We start from the raw sequence: 10,835 nt of genomic DNA on the forward strand, positions 1-10,835 counted from the left end.
GTATTTTTTTGCTTAAGCGGTTTGTAGTAAAATGTCTGTGAAAATTGGACTTAAGCAGTTGTGTTGCACATTACATTTCCCGGACTGCGAGTTTGGAGTTATTGTTGAACAAACCCTGCATTGGCCCAGCTGGTTTTAACTGAAAGAATTAATTTCTTTTCCCACTTTTCCACAGCCCACAATGCTGCAGTGGATTGAACTCTTAACAAAACAGTTCAACAACAGCCAGGCTGCTTGTGAGGTAATGTTCCATATTCAATTGTAAATATATCAGCATAACACTGTGAGGAAGACTTTATCAGATTTTATTTGCCAGTTTGCCACACCACTCTCTTTGTTTGTGTGAAAACCTCAGAAAGAAGTATATTTTTCTTTTTCCAAGAAAAAACATGTGTGCTACTTTAGACCTGTTAGTTTAAGTCTTAACAGCGGCAGGTTTACAGACTCCTCAGTGCGTTTTCTTGTTTTTCAGTGGTTTTTGGACCGAATGGCTGATGACAATTGGTGGCCCATGCAGATCTTAATTAAATGTCCCAATCAGATTGTCCGACAGGTAAACATAGAAATGCACCACTCTGTGGACCTTGTAATACAAAAAGTAATAATAAAGTAATAATAATTCAATAATACTAGTAATAATAAAGTAATACAAAAATATTAGAAAGCAGAATCATTAATGTGAATTCCATAAACTGCTATATGTACAGTGAAATGTTTCTTATTAAAGACTTCAATTTAATTCTACTTCTAATTTCAGATGTTCCAGCGCTTGTGTATCCATGTGATTCAGAGACTGAGGCCAGTACATGCACATCTCTATCTACAGCCAGGAATGGAAGACGGGTATGAATTTGCTGCTTATATCTATGTGCAAACTATTGTATTAATTCCCGCTGTTTAGTCTGTTATTTTAAAACTCTAATGGAAATACAGATCCTTTCCAATTACTTGCAATCATTTCACATTGGAGAATTGCAGCACCAGCAGCAGGCTCTGATCAATGTTTCAAAACCATCACCATACGGTGACAGGCAATTCAGGGAAGATATTGATTCATTTTTATATTTTTCGTGGCGAAAAAAAGCAATTTGGTCTCAAGGTTAAGAGAAAAAAAGGTTGAATCTCCAATATTCACTACAAGCCTACAAAAAACAGCTGAATTGTTTGTATGCACGATGGATTTTGGAGTGGGGTTGTAGAGGTGTAATAGCTGTTTGTATTGTGTTTGCCCGGGCAGCTCTGACGACATGGATGGGCCTGTTGAGGACATAGGTAGCAGGTCTTGTGTCACGCGCTTTGTGAAGACCTTGCTCTCCATCATGGAGCATGGAGTGAAGCCTCACAGCAAACACCTGACTGAATACTTTGCCTTCCTTTATGAGTTTGCTAAGATGGGAGAGGAGGAAGTAAGTTGGACTGTAAGACCTTTCAAATCCCATGCATGGAAAAAGCACAGACGTTTTTGTATCTTTATGACAATGTATGTTTTCTTGTTCGTTTCCCCACAGAGTCAGTTTCTTCTTTCATTACAAGCCATTTCAATTATGGTACATTTCTACATGGGAACAAAGGGGCCTGAAAATGTACGTATACCAGTTTGATCAACAGAAATAGCTTTAGAAACAATGTAGGTTGTTTGCATATATCATATAAAATGTTTACAGCGTGCTGTGTTAAAGTAATTTTATGATTGTTTTTTGAAGAATTTAAACACACTTTGAATGTCTGGAGCTTTTTTAATTTTGTAATATTTATTTGACAGTACTTTGAAAGACCATAGCTTGCTGTTAGTAGATATCTGTGGTGACGAGCTCTTTCATAACTCCTCAGCACGGGGAGTGGTGTGTCTGAGCTGTGCTGTGTTCTCAGCCCCAGGTGGAGGTGCTCTCTGAAGAGGAGGGAGAGGAGGAGGATGAGGAGGAGGACATCCTGTCCCTGGCGGAGGAGAAGTACCGTCCGGCAGCGCTGGAAAAGATGATCGCGCTCATAGCCCTGCTCGTGGAGCAGTCCCGCTCTGAGAGGTTAGCTACGAGACCACAGCCAGCACTGACCACTACGTCTGTCTAGACTGCACTAGAGGTGCACCAAGGGTCACTGGATGGCATGTGTGTTCTTTAAGCAGATCCACCACTACCCTGGTGTTCTCAATGTACAGCAAGCAGACATATCACCCTGCAACTCACAACTGGCAACCCACTGAAGCTAAGCAGGTGTGAGCCTGGTCAGTATCTGAATGGGAGACCTCCTGGGAAAAACTAAGGTTGCTGCTGGAAGAGGTGTTAGTAGGGCCAGTCGGGGTGCTCACCCTGTGGTCTATGTGGGTCCGTGACGGGGACACTATACTTTAAAAAGGCACCGTTCTTTGGATGAGACGTAAAACCCAGGTCCTGACTCTCTGTGGTCATTAAAAATCCCAGGGCGTTTCTCCAAAAGAGAAGGGGTGTAACCCTGGTGTCCTGGCCAAAATTCCCATTGGCCCTTACCAATCATGGCCTCTTAATAATCCCCATCTATGAACTGGCTTCTTTACTCTGTTCTCCTCCCCACTAATAGCTGATGTGTGGTGAGCGTTCTGGCGCACTATGGCTGTCGTCGCATCATCCAGGTGGGGCTGCACACTGGTGCTGGTGGAGGGGATCCCCATTACCTGTAAAGCGCTTTGAGTGGAGTGTCCAGAAAAGTGCTAAATAAGTGTCTGCAATAATAGTAATAATAATAATAATTATTATTATTGTGCTAGCTCCCTCAAATCCTGTGATTTGAACACAGTTTCGTCTCTGGAACAAGGGAAGAGGAAAGGAGAGATTAAACACATGCTTCTAAAAATATTTAATATAAAGGTTTTTAACCATCATGGTTTTTATTTGATAAGATGTTTCAGATGGTTAAAGTAGGTTAAAGCATAAATTATATTGAAACTCTGGTGTTTTAAAGACAATGATAAATATGATTCTGAAGCTACATTTTCCTATATATAGGATCCCTACCTCTTGCCTCTTCAAGTGCTAGAGCCCCTCCATGCTTCCTTTAAATTCTGATTGACCTTTTGTAAAATCTCACAGAATTGTATCTGATTGTCTCTTGCTATTCCTAATAACACCAAGTGAATAGAATGGAGCAGCCTTTTTTCATGTGAGCAGTCCGCTTTGGGTTCCGTATTTCCAGGAAAATGTCTTTGCGTTTAAGCCGCCTTCTCACTCTGTCCATCTAGATGCGTTTCAACAGAGAAAGATGTGTCATATTATTTGTTTGAAATATTCACGTCAAGTTGCATTTTCTAAGAAAGGTGTTTCAGGATCTTACCATGTTATAACCCATTCTGCACTGTAGTGGATCCCCTTATAATGGGGGTGTACTGTATATTGTATTCAGCTTTTTTTTAAATCTGACTGTTATGTTAGACAGTTAACTCTTATTTGGAGTACAAAAAAGTCATTTGTTTCATTAACTTAAATGTTTTTTTTCCTCTAGACATTTAACTTTGTCTCAGAATGATATGGCAGCACTCACGGGAGGAAAGGTAGGACTAGTGGGCTTCCTGAATTCAGCTTTATAACTGCTGCCGCTTTCTGAGCATGAGTCTGATTCATCTTTCTGTGGGTTTCACAGGGATTCCCGTTCTTATTTCAACACATACGGGACAGCATCAATATCAGGCAAACGTGCAACCTCATCTTCAGCCTCTGTCGCTATAACAATAGACTTGCAGAACATGTAAGTTTTAACGGAACCTCAAACCCTCCCATTTTATTTTTATTCCTCTGCTTCCTTTCATAATATTAACACAAAATCCATTTTGTTTCAGATTGTTTCTATGCTTTTCACCTCCATAGCAAAACTCACTCCAGAGGTACGTGTAAAATAAAAATCCCCTGTTGCCGTGCTCAATAAAGTGTTATTTTCAGTGCCATGGCCCATGTCAGATATGGCTTATGAAAATAGTTTTTGAAAGATTTCTTGGGTGCCATTTTGTTTTTGTAGTTACCCTGTTGTATGTTTTGTTACATTGGAAGTCCTGTGCTTAGGCTTTTCATTGTAGGCAGCAATCAAGAGTGTGTGCTATGTTGACTTTGGAAGGAGGTAATACCTTCTAGTGTGAGAATGAGGATGAGCTTGTGTTGGCCGCTTTCTAATGGAGAAACAGCATTGTTCAGAAGATATGTCATTTTAGAATTAGATTCGATTCAATTCAGAATACTTCATTCATCCCCAAGGAAGCAATTTAGGTAGCAAGTCGTGCAACATACGACACATTCCAAATAAAATAACATTACCAAGAAGAAAATCTATTAAAGCGGCAAACAGACCATTGAATTGGTTGTGAGAGTAACTGTGTGCGATATTTAAGAAGGTCGTAAAGTCCATACCTTTAATAGGTGTGTACTGAGAAGCAAACGGCAATGGCTATGATGGGAACCCATGGCGAGTTTGATTTTTAACCCCTGCGTATTCCCCCTCTCTGTGTATCCTGCAGGCTGCTAATCCTTTCTTCAAACTGCTCACCATGCTGATGGAGTTTGCGGGAGGACCACCTGGAATGCCCTCTTTCGCATCTTACATTCTGCAGAGGATCTGGGAGGTACGCTGTCGCCAACATGTCTGATCCTGATGCAGCAATTGAAATCGCAGCGCCAAGCTGAGCCCCTTTTCTTGTCTTGCTTTCAGGTCATAGAGTACAACCCCTCTCAGTGTTTGGACTGGCTGGCTGTGCAGACGCCACGCAACAAGCTGGCACACAGCTGGGTGCTTCAGAACATGGAGAACTGGGTAGAACGGTTCCTGCTGGCACACAACTACCCACGGGTCCGAACATGTACGTACCGCTTCCACAAACCTGGTCTTCGAGACCCCGGAGCAGTGCACGAGAGGAGTCAGTTTTGTTGTTGTTTTTACATTAACGAAAGTAACGTCATTATGTTGAGGAATGTGGGATCGCTGGGCCAGTCTTTTGAAACCGAATTTTTAACCGTCAATCAAAATCGTAGCTGGAGACGTGCCACGTTGATTCTGATTTTAAAACAACACGCACACATTCATGAATTGTGTTTTGCAGCTGCTGCTTATCTCCTGGTGTCGCTGATTCCCAGCAACTCTTTCCGTCAGATGTTCCGTTCCACCCGTTCCCTTCACATTCCCACCCGGGACCTGCCTCTAAGCCCAGACACCACGGTGGTGCTGCACCAGGTCTACAATGTCCTCCTGGGACTGCTGTCCCGCGCCAAGCTGTATGTGGACGCTGCTGTGCACGGCACTACCAAGCTGGTGCAGTACTTCAGCTTCATGACCTACTGCTTGATTTCCAAGACGGAGAAACTCATGTTCTCCAGTTACTTCATGGACCTGTGGAACCTCTTCCAGCCTAAGCTGTCTGAGCCAGCCATTGCCACAAACCACAACAAGCAGGCCCTCCTGTCCTTCTGGTACAATGTGTGTGTGGATTGCCCCGAGAACGTCCGTCTTATTGTCCAGAACCCGGTGGTGACCAAGAACATTGCCTTCAACTACATCTTGGCGGACCATGATGACCAGGATGTGGTGCTCTTCAATCGTGGCATGCTGCCAGCCTACTATGGCATTTTGCGCATGTGCTGTGAGCAGTCACCTGCATTTACCAGGCAGCTGGCTTCCCACCAGAACATCCAGTGGGCGTTCAAAAACCTTACGCCTCATGCCAGCCAGTACCCAGGGGTAAGTATGTGTCCTGAAAGCTGTATTTCTGTTTTGGGACACATTGTTTTCTTGTAGCCGTGATTGTGTAAGAACTGCACTGTGCCAGGCCCCTTGAACAGTCTGTGCTGTGCTTGCAGGCAGTGGAGGAGCTCTTCAACTTGATGCAGCTCTTTGTTGCCCAGAGGCCTGATATGAGAGAGGAGGAGCTGGATGACATCAAACAGTTCAAGAAAACCACCATAAGCTGCTACCTGCGCTGCCTAGATGGGCGATCATGTTGGACCACTCTGATCAGGTATTGTTTGTGTCTCTCTGAAGCTGAGAGTGAGACATTATTTTCAATTTCCTAGCAGGAAATGTGAGAGAATACCACTAGGCTTTTTGGATTAATAGAAGCTAGTCTCCAGATGGGTCATTCTTAAAATTTAAATTTGTTATTTCTAAATTTCTTAAATTGTCACTCTTCCTGAAAGAATAATGGAAATTGCAGGTATAGCATTTTTTCAAGCATTCTATGTCTTTTCACATTGGTTTAAATCATCGCGTGACATCTTTTTTTCTAGTGCCTTTCGTGTTCTGCTAGAAAACGACGAGGACAGATTGCTTGTTGTTTTTAACAGGGGACTGATCCTCATGACAGAGGTGAGCATTCTGCTTTTAAAAATATTCATTTTAATGTGCTGCATGCGTCTGCCTATTCAAAGATTGTATACACTGAGATGAAATGTGTGCTTATGCTTGAGTTATATAACATGCTATATAGTCTATTGAGATGGCTTAAGTTAATAATGCATTAGAAACACAGAAATTCCGATTTCTGCGTTTCTCCAAGGCCTTGTGATGGACTGCTGTCATGTCCAGCAGGATCTCAGTTGTGTGCTCTCTTTCCTGCCCTATGCTTTCGGGACAGGCTCTAGCTCGCCGTGACCTGCCCTTGAATAAGCAGCTTGCTGATAATGGATAGGACTTGATGTGTCTGTAAATACATTTGTGTGCTGCTGCTCTTCTATTCCCACAGCTTGAATCTACAGTTTCATTACCTAGTGAGATTTCTATTTAAGGTGTACATGGAGGACATAGGCTGATTCTATGTATATTGAACCTCTTTTCCTCTGTCCTGGACAGTCTTTCAACACATTGCACATGATGTACCATGAGGCAACTGCATGTCATGTTACTGGAGACCTGGTGGAGCTACTATCCATCTTCCTGTCAGTTCTCAAGGCCACACGGCCTTATCTTCAGAGGAAGGGTATGTGCTCTTCTAACTCATTGCTCACAAGCTAGAGACGTTTCAGGCAGTGGTGATAATGGCATGTCAGGGAGCAGTTGCTGAGTTGTCCACTCTAGCTAGGTACCTAGGAAAGAGAGTTGTTTTTTTGTGATGTATTGAAATTGTTATACGAAACATTATGTTCAGGTGCAAACCTTCCTAAATTTGGAACAGGATCAGAGTTAATATATCAGTTCTGTGAATTAATGGCTTTGTTTCAGATCATTGAAAGCCTTTTCCCTCACATTTTGCAGATGTCAAACAGGCTCTCATCCAGTGGCAGGAGAGGATTGAATTTGCCCACAAGCTGCTTACTCTCTTGAATTCCTACAGTCCTCCAGAGCTTAGAAATGCGTGTATAGGTGAGACCCTCTTAAAGCTCACTTTTCACAAACAGAGCTGGAATTGGAAAAAACTGAAAGAAAAGGTTTATTTCTTTGCACGTGTGCAATAAACTGCCTTTCTTTAACGTTTTGTGGATCAACCAGACCAACCAGAAAGCAGCATCAGACAGTTTTCATGCTAGGTTAGAAACTAGCATTGTGAACAAGGCTTGTTCTTTTGGAAGGGTCTTCATGTTCAATCTTTCTGTTGGTATTTTTGGTGTTTCACCACTTAAAAGCTATGGAATTGCCTGCTAGCTTCACTTTTCCAATAGGAACAGCTTGATTTGTCTTTATTAACCGCTGTGGGGTTAGTCATCAGTACAAAAATACTTTCTAGAATGTATTGTTAACTTCGTACATGTGTTTGTCCTCCAGATGTTTTAAAGGAGCTAGTTCTCTTGAGTCCTCATGACTTCCTGCACACCCTGGTGCCATTTCTTCAACACAACCACTGCACTTACCATCATAGTAGCATCCCAAGTAAGTTGTGTGCTCTCTGCCCCGTCCTGTGACTGGTGGATTAGTTGCTCTTTGGTTTAATAAGCGTATTTGTAGTGATGGCCAACCTGACTCGATATTGTGCTGTGTTTTTTGCAGTGTCTTTTGGACCATACTTTCCTTGTCGGGAGAACATCAAGCTGATGGGAGGAAAAAACAACATTCGGCCCCCAAGACCAGAGCTTAATATGTGTCTTCTTCCCTCCATGGTTGAGACCAGCAAGGTGCATATGTCCAATCTGTAATAAATATACCGAACATCTATAGAAACCTCACTCTATTTGTGTATGCGTTGTTTTAGAAAAAGTATTTTAGGTTTTGGATGTTAATTAAACGTTTTAGGAGTTGTTTCTATTCACTAATTATTGATGACCGATTGCAGTACACACAGGTAACTTAATTGCATTAGCACTGAATCATTCCATTAGTTGGTGGCTGATGAAAGAGGTGATTGCACACAGGTGATTAAGTTATTTAACCTTTCAAGCCTATAAAAACTAAGAAAGACAAATACCAGAAAGAACTCATACTGTATGCGTCACTCATCAAGAAAAGTCCTAAGTAGCGATAGACAGTGGTGTGTAGACCACCCTGATGGATATTGGCGAGTGTGATGCTGACGTGCAGAATGATGTACTAATTCTTGTGTACAGCAGAGCTCTATGTGGAGGTCCTAGTGTGAGGGTATTGCCAAGAATGTCTGGACACAAGACATCCTGCTGTTACTACTATTCCTGTGGGCTCATCCTGACATGACACCATTGCAGCAGGACGACACACCCTCAAGCCGCCTGTCAAACAGTGGCTTTCATGGTGGCATCGAGCCTGAAGAGAGCAGTGGGCAGTGGCACATTTGTCCAGGCTGTACAGAGAAAAATTCCACTATTCCAATATTCCACATAGTGCTCTTTTTAGTCATGTAATAACAGACATCTTTGATGTTAAGGGGGCATTTTACATTTCAGCAAGGTGTCATGATAAATAACTTACAAGTGTTTTTTTTTTGTCTCCCCCTGATTTATAATACATTCCCCTTTTCTTTTTTCAGGGAAAGGATGAGGTCTATGACCGTATGCTGTTGGATTATTTCCTGTCCTATCATCAGTTCATTCATTTGTTGTGCCGAGTAGCTATCAACTGTGAAAAGTTTACAGACAATTTAGTTAAACTAAGTAAGTTGGTTTGGGTTATAATGAGTGTTTATACACTAATTCCTTATTTTATCATTCCTTTAGGCATTTTGGTTAACATGTTCTGAAAAATATGTATATTTTTTCTTGACAAGTGTATTACTTAGGTTTCTTGTTGGCTGTTTTAGAATATCAAATAGAGAATCAAACCCATTTTAGATATCTACATTACTCTTTCTCTATTCACAGGTGTCCTGATTGCGTATGAAGGTTTGCCCTTACATTTGGCATTGTTACCCAAACTCTGGACAGAACTTTGCCAGTCTCAGGTATTGTACACACTTTAACTGATCTGTTATAGATGTGAAATTTTGTGGGCCCCTAATTTGTAAGCAGGTTTACATTTCAAAAAGAGCTCAAGTGCATTTTGTCGTGGTAAGCTGCGAGCTTGGTTTTTGGTGTTATCAAAACTTTTCATTTATTGCAATTCTTTTCTTTAGTCTGCTATGGCAAAGAGCTGTGTGAAGCTCCTGTGTGAAGACCCGGCTTTTGCAGAGTACATAAAGTGCATCTTAATGGACGAAAGGACGTTTCTAAACAACAACGTGGTCTACTCCTTCTTGACCTGCTTCCTTCTCAAGGTATGGGGACAGTTATTTATATTCACCAGCGATTTGTACTTATTTATTTCAAGCCATTCAGCTCATCTCGCCCATTTGGTAGTTAGTAAATCCAAAGGGCTCATCTAGCTATGTTTTAAAAGAAGTGAGAGTGTGACTTCAGTAACATGGAATTTTAGCTTGTTCCATATTTCCTTTAAGCTTAAGAAAAAGACGTGCTTCTCGTTTTGGGTTTTAAATGCACTTCATCTCTGGTTCATGTTTTGCTGTTGATGTAAAAGTCTAAGGGGTTGTATCAGAATATATCTGGGTGTGGTTCTCTAGAAATTCTAGAGCGCTAATGTCTTTCTTGTACCATGGTGACCAAAATCATACATAATATTCTAACTGAAGTTAGATTTCAGTGTAACATCCCTTAATCTCACCCCTTATACATTTAACTATATATACTATCATTGTTTGCTTTTGTTATTGGTCCCTCACATTTAAAATATGTAGATGTGTCAGCATTAACACCTAGCTCAGCAGTCTCCATTTCTGTTTCTTTGTTCAAAGAACTTTAGCAGGCTACTTAAGCTAACTAAAATCATGTTTTATTATTTTCCTTGAAGGTGCAGAGTCAAGTTTTGTCTGGTTCTAGCTGTGCAAATCTTATAAACGTTCTAGTGACTAATCTGATCAATGAGTACCACTGTCTGGAGCCGGAACCTGCAAGCCAAAGAGCAGAGATCTGCAAAACGAGCAGTGCACTGAATGCGGTTTGTATTTTTGCGGTACTAGATAATAAAGGCAGTAAACTGTGGGATTGTCGTATCATAACGATTAACATTGTACTGTAATGTGACACACATACTTTTAGCCTGAAAGTTTTTTTTTCCCTGTTGTGTATATGTATTTTTTTGTTTTTAGTGAGGTTTATTTTCTTGAATTCAGATAATCCTTTATTTTAAAAGCTGTGTAAAACGTTAGTGTCTGCTACTGTACATGTCAAAAGGGGACTTTTTAAAATGGCACGATTCCTCTTCACAGGACCTGCGAGCCTTCATCCTGATGCTTTCGGTTCACACCCCAAAGCAGCTCGACACTGCCCTGCTGCCAGCGCTTCAGGATCTGCTCGGCAAGTGCAGAGCCTGCTTGCAGCAGAGAAATGCCCTGGAGCTGGAGGCGAAGGAGAGAAAATCGAAAGGTACACCTCCAGACATTTGAAATGTTCCGAGGTACAGCCTGCATTTTCACCAGTAATCCGCAGACTGGTCTG

At 41.6% G+C, this 10,835-nt stretch overlaps 1 protein-coding gene across 3 annotated transcripts in view; it reads left to right on the plus strand.

Moving 5' to 3' along the window:
• usp34 (ubiquitin specific peptidase 34) overlaps positions 1-10,835 on the plus strand; it is a 55,662-nt gene that overhangs the window by 42,593 nt on the left and 2,234 nt on the right. For 2 of the 3 annotated variants that reach the window (XM_088610577.1, XM_088610580.1), the window contains 23 exons: positions 176-241; positions 473-553; positions 758-843; positions 1,238-1,406; positions 1,509-1,583; positions 1,870-2,021; positions 3,472-3,520; positions 3,610-3,714; positions 3,806-3,850; positions 4,475-4,579; positions 4,666-4,813; positions 5,054-5,688; positions 5,808-5,965; positions 6,234-6,312; positions 6,796-6,922; positions 7,198-7,305; positions 7,705-7,809; positions 7,927-8,051; positions 8,876-8,999; positions 9,207-9,286; positions 9,458-9,598; positions 10,189-10,335; positions 10,607-10,763. In XM_088610577.1, the coding sequence (XP_088466703.1) occupies positions 176-241; positions 473-553; positions 758-843; positions 1,238-1,406; positions 1,509-1,583; positions 1,870-2,021; positions 3,472-3,520; positions 3,610-3,714; positions 3,806-3,850; positions 4,475-4,579; positions 4,666-4,813; positions 5,054-5,688; positions 5,808-5,965; positions 6,234-6,312; positions 6,796-6,922; positions 7,198-7,305; positions 7,705-7,809; positions 7,927-8,051; positions 8,876-8,999; positions 9,207-9,286; positions 9,458-9,598; positions 10,189-10,335; positions 10,607-10,763 (3,067 nt within the window). The remainder of the gene's footprint in view (positions 1-175; positions 242-472; positions 554-757; positions 844-1,237; positions 1,407-1,508; positions 1,584-1,869; positions 2,022-3,471; positions 3,521-3,609; positions 3,715-3,805; positions 3,851-4,474; positions 4,580-4,665; positions 4,814-5,053; positions 5,689-5,807; positions 5,966-6,233; positions 6,313-6,795; positions 6,923-7,197; positions 7,306-7,704; positions 7,810-7,926; positions 8,052-8,875; positions 9,000-9,206; positions 9,287-9,457; positions 9,599-10,188; positions 10,336-10,606; positions 10,764-10,835) is intronic. The other variant, XM_088610578.1, reaches the window with a different exon arrangement.

Source organism: Lepisosteus platostomus, chromosome 17 (genome assembly GCF_059453375.1).
Source record: "Lepisosteus platostomus isolate fLepPlt1 chromosome 17, fLepPlt1.hap1, whole genome shotgun sequence".
Taxonomy (NCBI): Eukaryota; Metazoa; Chordata; class Actinopteri; order Semionotiformes; family Lepisosteidae; genus Lepisosteus; species Lepisosteus platostomus.